At 39.8% G+C, this 22768-nt stretch overlaps 1 protein-coding gene across 1 annotated transcript in view; it reads right to left on the bottom strand.

Annotated features, from left to right (window-relative positions):
* Window positions 1-20047, bottom strand: part of CFAP20DC (CFAP20 domain containing) — a 64881-nt gene extending 44834 nt beyond the window's left edge. The window contains 7 exon segments of the mRNA XM_061472839.1: window positions 1737-1778; window positions 1780-1852; window positions 8618-8690; window positions 12282-12375; window positions 12737-12826; window positions 14929-15017; window positions 19983-20047. Coding sequence (XP_061328823.1) covers window positions 1737-1778; window positions 1780-1852; window positions 8618-8690; window positions 12282-12375; window positions 12737-12826; window positions 14929-14949 — 393 coding nt within the window. The 5' untranslated portion in view covers window positions 14950-15017; window positions 19983-20047.
* Window positions 20048-22768: the final 2721 nt, after the last annotated feature.

The following is a 22768-nucleotide window of genomic DNA, read 5'->3' as shown; positions in this document are numbered from 1 at the left end:
TTAATAAAACCCAAACACTAATCATTGCAGAAGAGTTTTAGTGTAGAGTTCTCTATAAACAACATCTCTGTTAAGTATTAGATTTTCACAAGTTGCAATTAACAGTGCACATTTTGATAATAGAAAATATATTGCTATATTTGCACGTACAGCTATTACTTATACAAATCAGTATATACAACCTAGCGACTGCCAGCCCAACTAGCACATCTACAATATGTTTTGCAGCTAACTTGTAAGAAAGTATACTCATTAAGGGTTTTCCACAGAAAAGAATTTGTTACTCAGCATTACTTCATAAGTTAAAGTTACTACAGCTTAAGTACTCCAGAGGCTAGAGTTTGAGAGTCTTTGAAGATTTGTTTCTGAGATTCATAAAACAAAAAAGACCTCTCCAAAGCTTGCACCCCTTCCACACTGAAAAATATCAGGAAAATGTATATTATGTATATCAGTGTATCATAATATCTTCAAACTACTTCTTGTGTACACTATCTATCTAATCACTGAAAGCAGCATACTTCTTTTAAGTAAAAGCAACAATAAAAAGGCAGATAACCATGTAAAAGAGACAGATACGTATTCAGACATACTAAGAAATAAAGACCTAGTCTTCAAGGTTGGTCAAGCATTAAGGTTATTAAAATATTTTGTCATTAGAACTGATCAGAGCATTTAGATGGATCTCTCATTAATGTTATTATCTAAATTAAAATACAAACCTGAAGTTCATATTCTGATTGACTTTAATGTGGTGGACATTAATGCATACTTTAATCCTGAGACATCTGTGCTAGTCTGGCACCAAGGCCAACTAAATGAAATAATATGGAAGAAAAAATTATTTAATTGTAGTGGATCTTGAATTTCAGGGGTATGATCTGATATGTATTCATTCATAAAAAAAATCCTACCAGAAAAAAAAAAAAAAAATCAACCAAATTATCACAGCTGCCTCCACCAAAACTACTATAAAAGAAGTCATAACTTCAGAGTTTTTTTGTAAGATATTCTCTCATGCTTAGCCTTAAATCCAGATCTGCTTAGTATACCAGATGCTATCTAGTTTTCTTGGTGCACACTTACATTGTAAAATATTTGAACTCTAAGTATACTCATCTCCATGTTATTTTCTAAATCAGTATTTGAGACTTGAGTCTTTACAAGGTTATGTGGTAACCATCAGGTTTTGTATTCTGACAGCTATTATGTTGTGGCTGGGTGTGGAAGAGTAGAACAGGGAGATGACGATGGCTGTGAGCTTGTTTTTATTAGTTTGTCATACACATTGCTTTATATGTGCCAAAATCTGGAAGAATCTGAAGCACAGGAAAGTAGCCATCAGCTATAGTTTACCTGCAGCTCCAGTGAGTATAATAAAAGCTCACTACATGGTAAAGTACAGACAAAAAGGAGCACTATAATGAAGAATTATCAGGGACATAGAGAAATTACAGAGGCTAAATAGACAGCGGAAGTAAGGAATAAATACATCACAAGCAACATTAATCTTGCAAAATGGGAATGAACTCCAGATGTAGAAGAGTAGAAAAGTTGCAGTATTAAGTGGTTCTGATACTACCCAGCAGAAAGGACATACACATCTGCCTTGAATGAGCAGGAACTGAATTATAAACCAAACAGTAATTTCAACAGATCTATAAACTTCCATAAAATGTTTCTGGTGAAAAGCCTGTGCTCAACCCCAGTCCAAGAAATATTCCCAAGTTACTTACTATTCTGCGTTTCATTGTAAACAGTGGAATTTTTGCATGCAAAAGGGGTCATAGACAACTCCTTGTGGACTGCTGATAAATACAATCTTCTTTTAATACTTCCTAAATCAGTTATCCTATAAAAGAAAAAGCAGGAGAGAATGGAACAGATGTTTGTCAATTCAATTCAATTCAATTCAATCCAATATCTTTGGCTAAGATATCTTTTTATCATAAACACATCTATTCATACACAGAACCTTTGTGTCAGTGATGGCAAATACAGAATTTGAGAATTACTGCTTTTACAAGATGAGTAGTAAGATTTCTTTCTCCAATTCAAAATTGGTGGCTATATTCCTGCACATAGAAAACCACTTTACATGCTAATTTTATTTCAACAATCTACACCCTTTACTAGCTTTCCACAGCCCTTCAGATTACAAAAGAAATCAATTTGTATGAATCGAGAACCGAGTAGCCTTTAATAATCATGCTCGTTTCTGCCCCTTAAGCTTGCGTTATCTTGGGACAAACTGTCACACACTAACTAGAAAAACATTATTTGCTTTCCTTTCCTAAAAATATCTCCGTCATTTCATATAGACTCTTGTCAGCTTAAAGACAGAGACACAAGACATTGTCTGAATTACTTTCTGAGCACACAATCTTCAAATGTAAATTATATCCCTGAAGTTTATTGCTCACTCTTCAGGTCATCTGACAACACCACCAAGGACATTTCTAACAGATTCAGACCACAGCCATGATCACAAAGATTAGGTTTCCTTTAAATCAATAAAGAGGCTCATTTTTCTGTCCTGTTTCATTCAACTCTTGTGAACAGATGTACTGATTTCAGCTGGCATAGAGGGAAATTTCTTCAAAGTAACTTATACAGACCTGTGTTTTAGATTTGCATTGAAAAGTGTGTTGGTAGCATAGAGATGTTTTCATTGTTGCTGAGCAGAGCTTACACACCATCGAGGCCTTCTCTGCTTCTTATACTGCCCTGCCAGCAAGGAGGCTGGGAGTACAAGAAGTGGAACGGACAGTGAGAGCACTGCTATGCGTGGCTTAGCTGCCTACTGGGGTTAAACCACAACAGCAGCACAACCTTGATATCCCCCAGCAGTTCTACTTTATTATACCAGAGAACAGACATTACTTTAGAGGCTGCAATCTGTATGGGGAAGTAATGATTAATTTACCTATTATTTTTGAACAAGACTATTTCTAACAGATGGGTACTCCTCTCTAATTACCAGCCCCTTTGAGAAGATGACACATTATTACAATAAACTTTCTGTCACTAGTTAGTGTTTTTAGACATAATCATTATATTTAAATGCTGGGGTTTACTTTGAAATTGTGAGAAAGCCCTGTAGATTTTTTTATCACTGAAGACACTTTTTCAACTATTTGTAGCTTAGCTAATGAAATGTTGCCACCCAAACTCTGCAAACACCCTAAAATCTTCTTAGGTTTCCTTAGGTCAGTTTAGGAGGGCATTAACTCCAGAGCAAGTTACATACTTGAGCTATTCTGGCAATCTGAGAGTTCAGCCAAGAGCAGTACAAAATACACTGCAAGTATGTAAAGATCAAAAAAGTTCTACCAGCACACGTAATAAAGATACAGCAGCACCTTCTTGTTTCCCCACACTCATTAAGATCATTATGCATATCAAACAAAGCCCTAAGCCTTCCAGAACTTCTTGATTCTTTCCTCTCCCCTGGAGACCATCCAATGTTTAACCTATTAATCTTCATAACATGGGTGGGCAAATAAAAACACGGTGGAGGAGTCTACTAGCTGCTTCACCTTGCAAGACTAGCAGTTAGTCTAGTCACATGCACTTCGAAGGCAAAAATTTCACTGGCGTGCCAGGGGAAGAACATTACATCCTCACCACTGCTGTCATTTGACATAGCAGATTTCTGAGTCATCTGCACATATTTATGGATGTATGAATAATAACATCAAGCCCTTGAAAAGTTATTTCATCAGAAGACCTCAAAGTGTCTTACATGGTGGACTTAATCCTACTTTTCAAGACTTAGTTCCATTCATCACTTTGCTTCTCATATGCCCTTTGATGGAAAATCTACGGATGTAGTTATCAGAAATCTCCACTCTGTCTAAACCTTGATAGGAGATTAAGGTAATAAAGAACTCTAAAGAACTGAAGTAGTGGTTGCTTGAAATCCCTAAGTCTCCTTGCTATGTGTGGAGCTAAGCAACTGTCCTTAGGAACCACACAGTTGCAATAACCTGAGTGCTGAAGCACAAATACTATTCCTGCTGAATCTCAAGCTCTGTAATTCTCAATGTAGAAGGTTGCTTTAGATGATGCTACAACAGAGAGGTAGGTGACTAGACTGAAGTCATGCATATCTCCAAACAACTGGTAATAAAAACTTAAATTCACTTTATAATATTAGTTCAGTACGTTTGTATTTTATTATTTATATTAATAGTTTTTTCTCTCTCCTGAAAAATATTAGGTACCTCAGCAATAAAAAGGCCATTAGTAAATGTACAGCTCAGTTACATTCCAAAGTGCAGTGCAGCACTGTGCACTTCTATTTAGATTAAAATACAAACACTTATATCTGACTCTGTTATGCAAATGTAAAATAAGATTGTTCTTGTGATAGTATGTGTGCTGTAAAGAAGCATCAAACCTTAGATATATAGTTACAATCAAACCTAAAGAGATTTAAGATTTATGTTAATAATTACATTTAAAACAATAAAGATATTTATACAGTACATGAAAAAGTAGGTGGAACATCTGAATAACTGGCAAAATTGGAAAAAGATGGTCTTAAAATTCTGTAAAATCATTTACGTCCTGGAAGAAGAGTTGGTGTAACTTTCAGACTTCAGTTACATTGCTTCTTGGAAAAGAAACCAAGGGGTTGATGAAACTCTTCTTAAATAATACAGACAACAGAAATTAGAACATTTGAACTCTCACTTGTAAAACGATACAAGAATACTTGTGGTGAAACTCAACTTTTTCCTGTTATCAAAAAGCACAACCTATGCTAAACCTACAAAGTCAAGAAACATCTGCAGCACATGTCTTGATTTTCAAAGGTGTACTAAAAAAAAAACCTATATAAAAGTTAAAGCATTTTTATTATGTCTGTGCTTGAGTATTTATATCTAAGGGTCAGATGTGCTAGAAAAGTAATGAGACCATGTTGAGAAAAATAAGGTAGTCAACAGGAAAATCAACCTCATTTATAATAACATTCCTGTGATCAGCAGGTGCATAACTCTCCCTGCTACAGTCATTAACCGCATTCATTTCACACTTAACATCTACATTTGCAAACCATTTGAAAGCAAAATTACCTTCCAATTCAATTTTCAATTTTATTTCATATCTTCAACTTTGATAGACTATTCTCCTCACAAAGGTATCTATACTCAGATTGCAAGAAAATGGTGACAGCTACCCAAGAGTACAGACAAACTCGTCTTCTCAGATTACCTATTCACTTTGCTTCTGTTCACCATTTGCTAATGTTCAATTCAATGCTTAAAACAAACTTAGAAAACATGACACTGGACTGCTAAAGGGATGCTTCATTTATCAGGCTCACTTGTTCTTAAAATGGAAGTATCTGTCTCTTTATAAATGACTTAAACTGGAAGTTTACCAAACATGAAAGCAGGTATTTCATTGATGTCATTAACCAAAGGGCAACTCCCACACAATTTGTTATTAATGGAAATCTCCTTGTATGCTCGTCAAAATCCAGACAAAATATTCTGCAAATGCTTAATTATTAGTATGCTAGTATATTAATGTAATTAGCAACTCTAGTGCTATTGTCTCCGTAAGTAGTATGTGCTTCAGAAACATTAGATAGTATCATCACCATCTCCAGTTTAAGACTGGAAACCAAAGAAATAGCAATGGTCAGCTGATTTGTCATGTTTACAAATTCTTAGAGTGGGATATATGTCTTTTTGGATATCTGTTTCCTGAATTACCACCCATGCTCTGTTAGCACTCTAATGAAAGCGCTGACTGAAAGAGTTATTAACAAATGCTTACTTTAACATCTATGTTAATCGCCTTTGCATGTTATGGCATTTAACATAACCTAATACTTTTAAGAATGTTTCTGTATTTCACGCCTGCTTCACAAAGAATTCAAGGAGCCTTATACTAGTAAACATCAGAATTTCAAATAATTCCTCCAGCTACATCTGTTCAACAAAGTTTACCTTCAGTCGCTATCTAAAATCTTCAAACACTGTCAGAAGTACGACAGAATTAGCAGCTCTGTCCTACTTCTGATTTTAAAAAGTTGGTCTAAGTTTTGCAAAATTAACTTTATTGTTCTGTATCTGAAAACATGCAGGGTCTTCAGATTAATATGAATAATTTATCATATCTCTGTCAGCAAAGCAAAAACTATGACTATGATAGCATGTAGTTCACAAATTCAAGCTGTTATGGTGCCTATAAATAAATGACCTATGCATGTAAAATCCAGTATGTGCTGGTTATCAAAAACTGGAAAGTAATAAACTTGTATTTACAGAAGCAACCGATGGAAAAAAGGAAATACAGTACAACTATCTATATTCTGCAGCACTGTTCACAAGCCCTGCAATAAATTTTTTTATCAACAACTACTTCAGGAACATAAACATTTTAAGTCCCTTCCCCCTGCAGATTGGTATATACATAACTAGCTAAACTTTCACAGAAAACTTCTTAAACTTTATCAGGTATGTTCCAGAGCTTGAAACTCCACAGAGTTCCTGTTTATTCAATAAATCAAGAGCACCTCTGTGTTATAAACCCACTAAGCATCTATGTATGATCAAAACCATCACTCCTCACAGAGTAAAAAGGAGCTACAGCTGTGGTTTCAGGGTATGCTAATTCTGAGATGTCGTTCCAAAGAGTTAGGAAAATGCCAGTTTTTCAAAACAATGCCTTCCAACTGTGTTTGATTACTCCCAAGATTTCTAAAATTCTTCTGCCTTGCAAAATATACATTAAACAAAAAAACAAGCACCTGCCTTAATTAGGATGAATTTCAAAAAGAAAAAAAAATCCCGAAACTAAATTAGGTTTAAAATACAAAGTCAGTACCTTTAAATTACAGACTAAACCCTATATGTGGGAAGGAACAATCCCATGTGCCAGAACAGCCTGAGGGTGGATTGCCTGGAAAGCAGCTTTGTACAAAATGACTTCAGGGTCCTGGTCACTGGTGGAGAACAAGTTGAGTCAGCAAAGCACATCTCCAGCATAGAAGGTCAAGAGCACCCTGTGTTGCACATGGGAAAGCATTGCCAGCAAACCCAGAGCAGCAACCCTTCCTCGCTACTCAGCTCTGATAAGACCACAGGAGGAGCACTGGGTCCAGTACTCAGCTCCAAGACAGAAGAGACATAGGCATACTGGTGCAAGTCCAGTGCAGGATAATGAAGATTAAGAGACTAGAACATCTGACTTAGGAGAGGTTCAGGGAGCTGAACAGGGAGGTTCAGTTTAGCCTTGAGGAGGTTCAAGGGGATTTCACTAATGCGTATAAACCCCTTGTTGTGGTTTAAACCCAGTCAGGTAACTCGTTTGCTCGCTTCCCCCCCTTTCTTGCCCTCCCCCTGCTCCCGGAGGGACGGAGAGGAGAATCGAAAAGAATGCAACTCCCACGGGTTGAGATAAGAACAGTTTAGTAACTAAGGTATAACACAAATCACTACTGCTACCACCAATGATAATAATGATAAAGGAAATAACAAGGGAAGAGAATACAACACCTCAGCACCAGCCGACCGATCACTCGCCCCCCTCAGCCCGACCAAGCACCGACCGATACCTCCTCCAACCCTGCAGTCTCCCAGCCCTTCCAGCTAACTCCCAGTTACATCCTGGGCATGACGTGCTGTGGTATGGAATACCTCTTTGGTTAGTTTGGGTCAGGTGTCCAGTCTCTGCTTCCTCCCGGCTTCCCCTCCTCCCTGGCAGAGCATGAGGCTCACAAAGTCCTTGGCCAAACCAAAACATCGCTATCAGCTCTGTTCCTGAGCTGAAAGTCAAAACACTGCACTACACCAGCTACCAAGGAGGAGAAAAATGACTGCTACTGCTGAACCCAGGACACCCCTGATGGGAGGGAGTAAAGACTGAGCCAGACTCTCCTAACCAGTATTGAAAGAATGGGTATCTCTGGTGACGATATGTGGTAAATAATTTATTCTTCAAAGATTTTATCAATGTTCGGATTCTAAATTCATGTCAAAAATTAAGCATGACACACAGGAATGTATGATTTTACCAACATGACGTAGGTTATAAATGCCCACTAACTCACAAACCACTGAGACTTAAAACCCTGCATGAATTGTTACAAATCCAATGAGGAATTTTTATAATTGAGTCAATTCACACTAGCATATTTGTTAAAGTAACAAAACATTCCAAGATAACTCTACTTGCACAAAGGCACAGAAGATAACAGAACTACCCAGCAACATAAAATAGCACACCATCCTGACTTAACAGATTATTCACATCATAATGAACACCACAGGATTTCCAGTGGCCTAGTGTTTCTTTTGTTAACTCAGATCTCAGTTCTGCTGGTTACAAAACTGAGTTGTGCTGGTTACTAACAACTGGTGCCACTAGGGGGACAGAATGCTGTCCAAGACTGACAATAACCCAAGTTCCCATTCATGATTTTCAGTTTGTTCTGTCTTCAAAGGAATGTCAGTATTGAAAACATCCAAGAAATAACAAATCTCATTAGCTGAATTCCTTATTCACTTGATAAGTCCCTGTGCTTTAACGCAAAGTCTGCTACCACAATTAACAGCTACAAACAGGCACTAAGTATTCAAGGACATTTTATGAACCTTACAGTAACTCAATGGAGAAGTCTCGTCCCAGTGGCACAAAAATCTGAAGTGTCAGAAATCTCTGGATCAGTCCCACTAGAAATACGGGGGGAAAAAAAAAAACAAAAAAAAATCAATCCATGTGCTGTGTGTGTGCAGATGCCCATTTCACCATCAAGCATTTCAATTCTGTACCCTACAGCTATGCTCCTGCAACGCTACTTCCCAAGGTTCACGCAACATATGAACATGACAAAAACCTGAAGAAAACCAATTCAAACTGCAACACAAGTGTTGTTTTACAAGTCCCATCTGTGGCTTTGCTGGAATTCTCATGAAAACAAAATGCAACTTTTTTATTTTTACTTACAATTCTTGTGTTCCAAGAGCACCAAACTTCCCATATGCATTATAAAGTTAAGTAATACTTTCCTATTAAAATTATATTATAGTCATATCAAACTTGTGCCCATGTTTGTGACAACATATATGTTCTTAAACAACAACAAACAACTGAGCAAGTGGCTGCATGGTTCTGAGTTACCAGCTGGGCTTAAACCACAATAGTTCTTTTTGGCACTCAGCGTGAGTCACAAAGGGTTGAGATAACAGATCTGACCAGAGTGTGCCTAGTCGTGTCTGTGATAAGCATTCATTGTTTTGGATTAATAGTCACTCATCACAATGCTGTATTATTGGCTCTCAAAGTTGCTGCTCTTGATCTCAGAGTTTCAGTATATCGTACCTTACTTACAGCTGGTATTTGCTGTCTTAGTGTTTATTGGCTGGGGGGCCTGGGCTAAGCTTCTTATTTTGCGGTACTTTATGGTAATGACTTGCAATACAATAGACTCATTGATAGTGAAACTGATCTTGCTTGCATTCCCAGTGTGGTCATCACCTCAATACTTTGGGGGGTATATAACAGAAATGGTTAGCAATTACACTTTTTTTTTTTTTCTTCCTTGGGTGGTCAACCTATGAAGGAGAGGGTGAATTGAGTCAGTTTGCTGAGGTGAAAGCCATCCAGCAGGTCTTGGACATTGCTGAACAAGAAAAGTGGCCAGTACTTTCTCTCTACACTGACTTATGGATGGTGGCAAATGCCCTGTGGGGGTGGTTGCAGCAACGGAAGCAGAGCAACTGGCAACGCAGAGGCAAACTCATCTGGGTTGCTGCACTGTGGCAAGATATTGCTGCCAGGGTGCAGAACCTGGTGGTGAAGGTACGTCATGTAGATGCCCATGTACCCAAGAGTCGGGCCACAGAGGAACACCAGAACAACTAACAAGTGGATAAAGCTGCTAAGACTGAAGTGGCTCAGATGGACTTAGATTGGCAACATAAAGGCAAGTTATTTTTGGCCTGCTGGGCCCATGACACTTCAGGCCATCAGGGCAGAGATGCAACATACAAATTGGCTTGTGATAGAGGGGTGGACTTCACAATGGACACTATTGCCCAGGTTATTCATGAGTGTGAAACATGTGCTGCAATTAAACAAGCCAAGGGGTTAAAGCCTCTTTGGTATGGTGGATGATGGTTGAAGTATAAATATGGGGAGGCCTGGCAGATTGACTATATCACGCTCCCACTAACCCGCCAAGGTAAGCTCCATGTGCTTACCACGGTGGAAGCAACCACCGGGTGGCTGGAAACATACACTGTGCCCCACGCCACTGCCCAGAACACTATCCTGGGCCTTGAGAAACAGATTTTGTGGCGACACGGCACCCCAGAGAGAATTGAGTCAGACAATGGGACTCATTTCCGGAATAACCTTACAGACACTTGGGCCAAAGAGCATGGCATTGAGTGGGTTCATCACATCCCCTACCATGCACCAGCCTCCGAGAAAATCAAACAGTACAATGGGCTGTTAAAAACTACACTGAGAGCAATGGGTGGTGGGACTTTCAAACACTGGGATACACATTTACCAAAAGCCACCTGGTTGGTCAACACCAGAGGATCTGCCAGCAGGGCTGGCCCAGCCCAGTCAGAATTTTTACATACTGTAGAAGGGAAGAAAGTTCCTGTGGTACACATAAAGAATTTGCTGGGGAAGACAGTCTGGGTTATTCCTGTTTCAGGTAAAGGCAAACCTACTTGTGGGATAGCTTTTGCTCAGGGACCTGGATATACTTGGTGGGTAATGCTGGAAGATGGGGAAGTCCGATGCATACCTCAAGGGGATGTGATTTTAGGGGAAAACAGCCAATGAACTCAATTACATGCTGTTGCCTGCTACATAACACTTTCATAGACCACCAACTAAGATGTCTTCAGATCACCAGTGACTGGCCCTGACTTCCCTCCAACCATCATCCCAACAAGGAATGATGAAACCAGATGAGCTCAGCAGGGACCAGACGAGTTACGCAGTGTCATCAGTGGGCACCAATCCAACACTACACACCGTCTCTCCTGCTCTGAAAGACTGTTACAAGAGGTGGAGCCCAACATCGTGGACTAGAAGAACTCAGTAGCTTTGTAGGGATTGGTCCATGCACTAAGGAATGATATCTCTTTGTGTGTGTGTGCATGTGTGTGTGTGTATATATATATGAGACAAAGAGTATGTATTGAAAAATGTGGAATCTGAGAAAGACATGAATGGTATGGAATAAGGAGTGGATACTGTCCTGGGCTCAGCAGTAGCAGTCATTTTTCTCCTTCCTAATAGCTGATGCAGTGCTGTGGTTTTGACTTTCAGCCTGGGAACAAGGCTGACAACACCAATGTTTTTGGTTGTTGCTCAGTAATGTTTACTCTGACCAAGGACGTATTGAGCCTCATGCTCTGCCAGGCAGGAGGGGAAGCCAGGTGGAAGCAGAGACAGGACACCTGACCCAAACTAGCCAAATAGGTATTCCATACCACAGCATGTCATATAAACTGGGGGTAGTAACCCGGGTTAGATTGCTGCTTGGGTCAGGCTGGGTATCGGTTGGAAGGTGGTGAGCGGTGGTGTTCTCTTCCCTTGTTATTTCCCTTATTATTGGTGGTAGCAGCAGTGGTTTTGTGTCATACCTTAGTTACTGAACTGTTCTTATCTCAACCCTTGGGAGTTACATTCTTCCTATTCTCCTCATCCCTTCGGGAGCAGGGGAAGGAAGAGGGGGAGTGAGTGGCTGCATGGTTCTGAGTTGCTGGCTGGGCTTAAACCATGACAAGAACTGAACCCAGCAGCACCAGAACAGCATGTATCAACAAGGATCTTCCCTACAGCCATTACTTTAATTTCTGTATCTTTTACTTCTTTGTATCTGACTATCTAAAAAGTTAATGAAAAAACACTTTGCTAATACTGAATTATGCCCTAAGTAAGGGAGAATACCTTGGGTACAAACTGGAACACAAGAGGTTCCACTTAAACTTGAGAAGAAACTTCTTCTCAGTGAGGGTGACGGAACACTGGAACAGGCTGCCCAGGGAGGTTGTGGAGTCTCCTTCCCTGGAGACATTCAAAACCCGCCTGGACGCATTCCTGTGTAACATTATCTAGGTGTTCCTGCTCCGGCAGGGGGATTGGACTAGATGATCTTTCGAGGTCCCTTCCAATCTCTAACATACTGTGATACTGTGATACTGTGATACTGTGAATAGAGCAAGTTTTATATTACAATACAAGACTGATTTAATAATCAGAACAACATCACAGACATTAAATTCTTTGATACTTACATGTTTGTCTAGTTTCCTTTGGTAGCTGCATTTTGTTGACTTGACTGTTTCCTTCAAGTACAAAAACAAAGCCTTTTACTTCTTTATCATATTCCTACAGAAAGAAACAATAACCAAACAGAAGCATCATGATAGAATTCTTCTCCTCACAATCAACCACACCACTATCATGCAAATCTGAATTTTTTCATCTCAAATGGCAGATGGCACTGCAAGTATGACAGGAGTTCAAATATCATGGTAATCTATTTTTATGGATTATGTCCTTTACTTGCATGTTTTATGAACAAATAATGCTGACAAACAGGACTCGTGATCCAATGGGCCCAACTCAACCCATTAGGTAGCAGAATAGCAAAATTACTTCCTAAATATTTAAAATACGAAATTAATTTTCATTCACTTTTTTTGTTTTATACTCATTTCATAAGTTTCTTTAAAAAAAAAACACTTACTTTCCATATAGCTGATGAATTGCCAGAAATCTTCCATATTGCTTCTGGGTTCTTGCCTTGAGCACTGAATATTTCAACAAATGGGCCACCCTAGGAAATGATGATGAAATGGTTTAAGGATACACCATCCAACTACACGTTCAGCACTGAATCATCAATAGTCAAGATGAGTACATAGCAACAATCCCTCCATATAGGCTGTTACCACAGACAGTATTACTGATCAGTCAGACAGCAGAACATTAATAACAGCTTCTTGACTACTGCAATGTAGCAATTAAAATAGTCAATATTTGGCTTTAATGGAGGAGCGGAACATAAAATTGAAGGAATACCATGCAATGTTTTTACATTTTATTTTAGAATGTCATTCTCCAAAAAGCAAAATTACAGTAATTTTTCATATTTTGAGATTAGTAATTTATATTTGCATATGGTTAATTTCTACCATTCATCAAATGAGGGGAGTTTTAAAACTTACTGCTAAAAAATAAGCTATTGCAGATTGAATGTTTTGTCTGATTTCCTATGGAAATAAGCTTTATACAATCTGTCTACACATGTATGTTAAAGACACTTCCCAGTAACTTCTCTACCAGTTACCAGTTTCCAGCCTGATTTGACCAGTCTGGGAAACTCACAAAAATTTACCATCTTTACTGGGCCAACTTAAGTGGCCGCAAGGTAGATCTGACCCTACCAGTATTACCATAAATAGGGCTGTACTCGCTGCAGTCTTCACAAGACATCAGATCATTAATAGTGGAAAAAAATTATGAATGCCCCTGCCAGGTGACAACTCCTTACACAGAGCATGTGTGCTATTAGACATCAAAGAGCCTAACCCCAGGCTCTTGGGGGACATAAGCTTTATCACGTCTCCATAGGGAATTATTTGCTTCAATATTTTTTCCCATTTGATGTCACATTTTTGGTGACATCTGATGTACTCAGCCTACAGTTGGCTAAGCATTTTGTCAGCAGCATGCTTGACTTAATCAATCATTGCAGCTCTGCTGCTCTCTTCCCATTCTTAGTTGTCTGCACTCCCTGACTGTTTCTGCTCAGCTGCCCAAACAATCGCCCACAAGTCAGAATGAACAAGAGGGGTGAGCAGTCTTGCCAGCAAAATAAATGCCTTCATAGAACATCAACTCTGCACCATGTATGAATCAGGCATTTTCCTCTGCTCACCGACACCTGGCATCTTCCACTCACATGGCTAACCCTAGTGACCAGACCAAATTCTAAGGAGATTCAAAATGGCATTCCAGAAACTGCACTCATAAAAAGTTTTTTAATTTTAGAATCAATAAAAATAAGTGGCTTTTTCTAACATATTTACAAATACCTTTTGTTAATACTCAGCCCTTGAGTAGGCCCTCAGTTGAGGTTAAACTTACTGAACAGGACATAAAAAACTACCAGACATGGCATGAGAAAAAGTTCCTTATTGCCATGGAGGATGGCTGGACCTAATGGGTGGCCAAGGAGGAGTTAAGCAAGTAACTGTCAAACTCCACAATCAACTAGAGGGGAGTATGGAGCATCTTTTGGGGAGCACAATCCTGCAAAGCTGACACCACCAAGGCAATGGAACCCAAAAATACTATATAAAGCTCAGATAGCCAGGTAACAGCACCGGAAATACCAATTTCAGGTATAGGAGTAGAACATCGGGGACCAGTGGGGGAAAGAGCAGTTACACATGGGCTGCTCTCTTCGGAGGGCACTGGTGTAGAGAAAGGGAAGCAAAGCATGGTGAAAAGGAAGGCCAGGAAAAGTAAAAAGGACAATAAGATCTGTGAATTAAATGAAGCAATGAGTGTTGTTACAACCCTGTGCTGGACCAAAAGAATAAACCAACCCCCATTTTCTGACTATACCTGAAGTGCTGGACTTGCTCCCATGACCGCTTGGGAGCAGATGGTTCGCCTTGCCTGGCCAGTGAGAGTACAGACAGACAAGAAGCCATGGGTAACAGCAAGTTAGTGTCCATGCTAGCTCTGACAGCATCAGCAGCTACCTCCTATTTTATAACATTGCTAGAAAAAACACTGAATAATGAAAAATTCCAAAACATTTTTGTTTCTGGACTTTTTGCCCACCCCACTTCCCCCAACTAAGCCAACTTTAACTGAGTTCTCACAGAGATTAAATGAAAAAGGGTAATAAAAACCTGTTTATTTTACCTGGTACTGATTTTTGAACATTTTCCAGTTTTCACAGGCAAAAAAAAAAACAATTTCAAGCTTCTCAGACAGCAGTGTCTTAAAGTTGCCTGTAAATAAAATAAAAATGGAAACCCAATCAGATATCAGAAATTTACCCCGGGCTGTTTCCTGAAACACCAGTTCAGTTTAAACTTTTAGATTATAAGGAAAGGGAAATTTAGGAACCATGGCATTTGTAACAGACCTATCAGAAAATGTAATTAGTATGTTGATCTTATTACTTTCATGCTGCTGCTGCACATCGAACACGGGTTGCATGATTCTGTATTTTAGACAAGTTTCCATACAAATCTCCCACTTGTTCAATTAGCATAATTGTTTTTTTAAGAATGACTACATCAACAGCTATATTGAACTATTCTAAATTATGAACTAGATGGTTTAGAAATGCCTTTTAAAGAATGTACTTCTAATGCATGCATTATTTATATGTATATTCATTTTACATACAGAGCAATCATTCTGGAAAGCACCGTTTGTTCATTTTTTTGTCTGCAGCCTTATCTTTGCTATTATCTACAGCCTTTAAACAAGCCACAACTACTGAAAAATTACATGATTCATGTCTTAGAAGTAGTGGCACCATGGAGCTAATCTCAGAGTGACCTACTGCTTTGATTCACTTGGGCAGAACTAAATGTGAAGGACCAGCAGTGCAAGAGAGGCAGAAGACAGACCCTCCAACAGCATATACTTACAATGAGTATTGCTGTAACTGTCAGTGATGTACTTCTATAACTAATGATTTCACAATCCCCCAGGTTTTATGTATTAATTTTAAGTGAAGGAGGTAGAAAGGAAGACGCTGCTTTTACTTGGAGCAAAGCCCTTTCACTTTTGCTTTAAAAATCAGTTCCAGACTTGCCAAACAGCATGCATTTCATACAACCCTCACCTATTCTGCAGTTATGTTATGCTTTATTACATCTCAGGGAAAAATATTAAAGCTAAATAAATGTAGGGATCCTGATGGAAGAGTGACTGCATTAAAAGCATAAAGTTCCCAGACTGAAAAGAGCAACTCATCTCTTTCATAGACTAGCACTAATATTCTGGTCAGGAGTCTCCAGAGACTGTAATCATACTACATATTTTGACATATTTAATGTGTAGCATGTATAAGTCACTTCATTACCATACCATCCTTCAGGATTGAAAGGCAAAGCTACTTAGCAAGCTGGACAGCTACAGTATTCGTAGACACTGCTGTAGTCAGAATAACACATAAGACATAGCATGTAATACTTTTTCTTCAATGTGTTCTCATAAGGCATACCTGGCTTTGATAGGAGCCAGTCCACCAATGGCAAATCACACAGGGTTCTGAAGGAAGATGCAAACAGCTCTGCATACAGTGCATGAGTGGAAGTCACCTTGATATATTAACTTGGGTTCAACACTATGCTAATACACTTTGACTCTCAGCAGTGCTTGTTAGCTCTGGCTTCACATCACTAACGTATCTCCACTGTATTGTATGGAGATAGTTCTCAGTTGGCTCTGAGCGCATAAAGAACATAAATGTGAAGACACACACCTTCATCACAAAAAAACTTCTGCTACTAGTTAATTCTTTTTAAGTGGAAGAAGCAGGTGTCTGAACTGATAAGTTCTCATTTGAATGATGTTTAAGACAGTAAAGATGATCAAATAATTACAATTTCCATAACAGATCACAGAAAAGGTTGAATATGTATGAAGAAGTAAGATCTAGAAAGTATATGATAGAAGAAAAATATAAAACTGTGCAAATGAAGGACCATGAACCTCACACCATCACAAGGAGTCCTCAAATTGTCAGCTAAAGTTCATTCTTACAAAATGGCTTGATATTTGTCACCAACGTAGTTGGTTTTTAAACTGACATACAGGAAGCTAATTTATTTACTAATTTGCAAAACATATTTTATACAGACTCAGGAAACTGATGACCCTTGTAACGTTTTAGTTCATAACAAGCTGGCTCATTTTAGTGAAAGGGAAGCTAGACCCAAGGTTTGTAAACTGTGTTGGGACAATTCATTCATACTAGGCTGATTACTGTAAACTTTGTCAGTTTGTCCTTCATAAAGACAAGAAGTATTGCAAGTGACACTGCAATACATATTTGCTTATATATTGTTTACTTGTAACTTTGTAATTTCCATTAAGTTACTACAAATGAAGACTACAAATTACCTTTGTTTTTAAGATTGGTAGCTGCTAAAAGCATTAAGTGAATGACATTTGTCATATAAGTACTAAGATAATATTAAGAAGTGCTTTCATTATGTATGAAGTATTACTGTCTTTATAGTAACCTGTAATTAAAACCAAAAGAGAACAGCCTCAAAAATTGATAGTTGCAGTATTTTTCATCTTTCCTCCTCCAGAAATTCTAAAAATCAACCGTGCTTAAAATCCAGTGGGACTATTTTAGAAAAGTCAACAGCATCTTGAAATCCAAGCCCTCAATATTTTGCATATTTGTCAAATAAATAGACATGACATATTTATAGAATGCCATGAAGTAGCAGTTCACTCATTTTTCAATCACAGATCAAATTTATTTTCTTATTGAACCACGTACTTTAGTACATCCTCCAACTGGAAATACAAGCTTTAAGCGCCAGTCAATGACAAACCAAAAACGTAGGTTCTAAAGCTAAGTGACAACAAAACTATTTATCTTTGGAAAAAGAGATTCCTGTCAGGATTTATCTTGTAAGGTCTTTATTGGTTCGATAACTCTAATCATTAGTTTCACAATGTTTTCTGCAGCAAAAATAAAGTGGCACCAGTCCAAAGAGCCCTCTGATCTTTCCATTCACACAAAATACATAAGACCCTGCAAAAAAATCTCCACTCTATGACTTCTTATGTGTATTTTGTTGCTTTAAACTAGAATGTTTCATTCAAGTATTTAAATATTTTGTGTTTATGTAGGCCCAGGATTCAAATAGTTACAAGCAAAAGACCACTTCACAAATAGTAGAGACAGACCTTCATGCATCTTTAAATTATCTAACACTAAGCACTACTCTAACCCCAAGGGAGGGAGGGAGGGATGGACAGATTCATACAGTCCTACAAACCTTCACAATCATAGTCCATTTTAAGGCAAGAGATACCTTACATAAGTATATGAATACATTTTTATCGTCAACATCCCAGTGTTGAAGAAGCTGTGTTTATTTAAGATTTTCTATTCCAAAGTCAAAAGTGTGAAGCAACATAAAGTGAATTTGCACCTCCTACTGATTTGCACTGAAAATGACACAAACACACCTTTTTTTTTGGCAGGGAACATACGCTTAGATCCAGGACTGTTAATACATGTAACTCACCATGATGGGCCCAAAGCCAGTGCTGATTTATGGTAGGCCGGGACACACCAGAGAAAGCACTTTATCACTCATGAAGGGTTTTAGTATCTTCCAGACAAATGAATTCTACATATGGAATATTTAAAGCTGGGTCTGTAACACCACTATATATTTTCTCAAAATACAAGTTAACATAACAAATGGGCAGAAAGACCATTAATAAGTTATACTGATGTTACTGGCGTTCCTATGTGACAAGCAGCACAGCCAGCTTTAGAATAATTAGAAATCAAACATATTTAAAATGTAGCACTGTTCACACATAAAGGAAAAAGAGACTTTAAGGGGAAGGTGCAGCTACACCTGGTATGCCAGGAATGTGCACTCCACAGTGGTTCCCATGGCAACACGGACAGAGAATGGAGCAGAGCGAAGATTCTGCGGCCACACTCCGTCCTAACACCAGCAGAGATGGGAACTAGAGGGTACTAGAAACTGATAAGCTGCATAATTGTTACCCTGAGCCTACAGCCTGTCATCTTCTGACAAACTGCTGTCCTTTGTGCAAACTTTGCTTCATTACAGTGATTTTAATACACTACAATACAAAAACACACCTCTTATCTCTAATCCTACTTGCCTCCAAAGTGAGATCACCCCTCTTTGAGCATGCTCTTTGAATTCTTTGTGGTATATACCTTTAAAAGCAAAGCAAGAGAGCTTTACACCAATAATAATAAAGGTATGTATGCCTACAGTCACTCAAGCTCCACCCTGAAGGTGAAAAATAGTATAAAATGGACCAACAAAGAGGGAATATTGTGGAAGACACTACTGTGGACCAGTCAAGGAAAATTCAATCAGAGATCACCCTTGACTCCTGGAACAGGTCAACGGGGTAGAGCTTCCCTTCCCCCCCCCCCACGGGACACCTTTGAGTAAGACTTGCACTGTACTAAGTGGCTCCCCAGGAAAATCAGGAATCTCTATGTAACAGAGATTACTTTCCACCTTTTACTTTTATATTTTAAAGCCAGGCTGTGTTATTCAGAACTTTGTTGTGCGTTTGTCTAACTTATTATTTGCACATGCTTTTGCACAGTGTATTTATCACTAGCAATCCATAAGAACCTGTATCTGTTGCTTTAACAAACGGCACTGTTTAAGTAGCTAATTGTAAGAGTTTTCTCATTGAACGCGACCAAATCCTTCAGTGTGGCCGTGTTGGTTCATGAGCACGATGAGACTGAAGGTGCAGTCCACTATTAGTGCACCCAGAATCGTGATTGTTCAGTATATCGAACGTGACCGGACTGAGAGCGGTAAATCGGGTATCACTCAGAATCTAAGCCTAGCGGCACCCAGCCCCGCTAACGTTTGAAAACCAGCTGGAACGCGAGGGGGTTATTTTCTGCCAAACTGTCTTGCCTTTTAACGCGACACCAGCCCGTACACACAACTCGCAGAATTAAGAAGACAATAACAAAACCCCAGGTCTTCTCTTCCATAAAACGCCGACCGCAAAACGTTTTGACACAAAACCCACGATTCAAGCCCTGGCGTCCCCACAGACCCGTTTCCGAGCGCCACGGCACCGGCACCCAGAGCCGGACCGGCTCCCCGCCCCTCCGCCACCGGAGCTCTCCCGCGGACACAGCGCAGACCAGGGCTGCGCAGCCCGAAGAGACCCCCCCGGCCGGGTCTCACCTGCGGAGCGGGCGGGCCCGGGGCTCGGCGTAGGGCGAGGAGGAGGCCAGGTGGGCGGTGGGAACCGGTTAAAATGGCGATGCCGGGGGCGTGGCTCGACCGATCAATCATGGCGGGCGGCCGGTACCTGTGTGTGGCCGCGGCCTCGCCCGTTAATTCCTGTTCTTTCAGCGGCGGCTCTGCGGAGGGGCGACGGTCTCCTGGCTGTGGCACCCGCGGCCCTCCCTGTCCAGCGCTAAGTGAATAAAACCTGGCCACAGCTGGCACAGGAGGCAGCGCTGGCCCCCGACAGGGTCTCCCTCAGGGCACCCAAGGAAGAGGATGGCTGTGTGAAATGGCGCTGTGGCACCCAGGCCTGTGCAGAGTCAGAGAGAACTCAACTCCTGAGGAGAGTCTGACATTTCATCCTCATTGTGTGAAGTGGGTTTGGTTTGGTTTCAGTAGGAAGCTGTGAGCCAGAGAGCCACGTCCGAGTCGCTGGTTTTTAAGGAATTAGAATGGACTTGCAGGTCTGGCTTTCTTCTTTCAGAGAAGGAAATGAGAAGGACAGCCCCATTAGTTTAACATCACTGTCAAGAGCAAGCAAACACCTCCTGATAGCTTCAAAAAACTTTGGGAAGAAGGTCGTGGGGAACCAGTTTAATCCTGGTCCTTATAATGAGATACCAGTCAAAGAAGATCTTTCCTTGAAGCGACTGCTTTTTTGATCATAGCATTTCTTTGTGAAACTTTATAGCTTTTTCACAAAAAAAGAGTAATGGAATACCTTTTTCTTCCTCAAAGTCCATGCTAATGTTTCCACAGAGAGCCCATCAGAGCATGATGAAATACATGAACTGAAAGTGCAGAGCCACTGATGGGTTCTGCAGTGTCCCAGCCCACCATCACCCTGTTCAACTTCCTTGCTTTTGCTCCCAAAAGGTACCTTGCTTTTGCCGAGGAAGGGAATGGGTTAAATCAATTATAAGATGTATTTGGCTTTCTCATTTTACCTTGGGATCTTCAAAGAAATCACAGCCAGTGTGGCTCTATCATGCACTGGATTACACCGATTGGAGTTCTGAGGTGCTGGAAATAAGGAAAACAATAATACTAAAACTGAGCTACAGGTGATTAAATAACAACAGTTAATAGAACAAGGACAAAAGAGAGATGATGATAGCAAAAGAAAGGTTAAAAAGCTATTGGGGAGTTCTGTAGCCAACAGAAACTACATACAGTTCATTATATGTGGTTTCACGTGATCTTATCTTGAAACTATAGATACAGAGTTATGTGTAAAAGTCCAAATTCCTTGTGGCAGGAGTTATGCCAAGGCTTGAGGAAGTAAGACATTCCAGTTAAAAGCTGAGATTCAGGCTGAAGAGCCTAAAGTTATAAAGGCATATGAAGCGGCCAGTTGCGAGTGTAACATGTGGAAGCGGCTGCCTGACAGCTCAGGGCAAAATGGGGTTGCACAAGTCCCCTTTGCCAGCTACCAGGGAAAAGTGGTTTTCGATGTACTGTGAGGTGATTTTATTTTTCCTCTGTTTCTTCTAGATTTTCAGGGAAAAAAAAATAACATATATTTTGTTGTAGAAACTATGACATCAGGAATTGCAGGTAGTGTAAGACTAGCAAGGAACCTTGTGTCATTAAATTGGGCTCACCTGGGCCTGAGCCCATCATACTTCCAAGGTCTGGTTTATTATGCTAAGTACTACCATATTATGTATGGTAATAAAACATTTTAGGCCACCGTCCAGTGTACACCCAGGCATGCTATGTCATTTTCTGTAGATCCTTTTTGCCATTTCTGACTTACAGGGAAGGGAGACATGGCGTGCCTTGCTGCCTGCTTTCCTTCACTTGGTAACAGCTGCCATGGAGCTCAGGCATATTTTCCCCAGTGCCAAGCCAATTTTAATTTCCTTTGAGCATTCCTCCTCAGCCAGTGACCTTCCTGTGAGTGTGTTTGCCAAGACTTGTCATGTGGGGTAATTTAACTGCGTGGTCACCATTGTATCCACTACCCTTTGTGGATCTCTGAAGATTTTCCAGCAGAATGTTTCCTCCTTCAGCCATGTATGTGAACTCTGACCTTTGTCTCATTTTTATTTGTACCTTGGTTTTCTGATACAAATACTGTTCAAATAAATAAAATGAAATTCATGCGTTACCCTGGCTGTCCCTATTTGATTTTGTACATAAGAATAACTTATCTGAGAGATGCATATAATTTCTCCATCAGCTGAAGGCATTTCTTTCAGAAGGATGAAGTATCACCTTTGAATCAGAAAACACAGCACTTTGGAGATGACAGTTCTTGGGTAAACATGTTAAAATTGAGAATCAGCTCAGAACCTATTTTCCTAAGCCCCACAAATAAATTCTTCCTCTTAGAGATTCTGTAAGAATCCTTATTAGACCATTTTGGCACTTGGCAATTGCCCCTGGGCATGGTGGTTATGTGCTTCACATGAGATTCACATTCAGCTTTTAAGGAGTTATTTCATTTTGCAATAAATAAGGTTATATAAGTGATGATGATAGAAGGACAGCAGAAAACACCTTGCAGCACTGGCCATCAAGCTCCAGGGGTTCAAGCACTCCAGACCCACAGGTCAGGCTTGTCATCAGAGCATGTGTTGGCCACCCTTCTGCCAAGCCCAGGGTATGTCTGTACACAACAAACCACAGTTAATTTAGTAGATTAATTAATATACTAACTGCTCTGTTTTGAGTCTTGTGCATGGAGAGGTAGGAGGGAAACCAGCACAACTGCCAAGACAGAGCAACACAGGGCA

This window comes from Pezoporus flaviventris, unplaced genomic scaffold (assembly GCF_033815535.1).
Source record: "Pezoporus flaviventris isolate CSIRO_AGI_PZ_B2104156 unplaced genomic scaffold, CSIRO_AGI_Pfla_v1 ptg000073l, whole genome shotgun sequence".
Classification (NCBI taxonomy): domain Eukaryota; kingdom Metazoa; phylum Chordata; class Aves; order Psittaciformes; family Psittacidae; genus Pezoporus; species Pezoporus flaviventris.
Note: the sequence above shows the minus strand (reverse complement) of the source record. Positions and strands in the feature narration are given on the sequence as shown.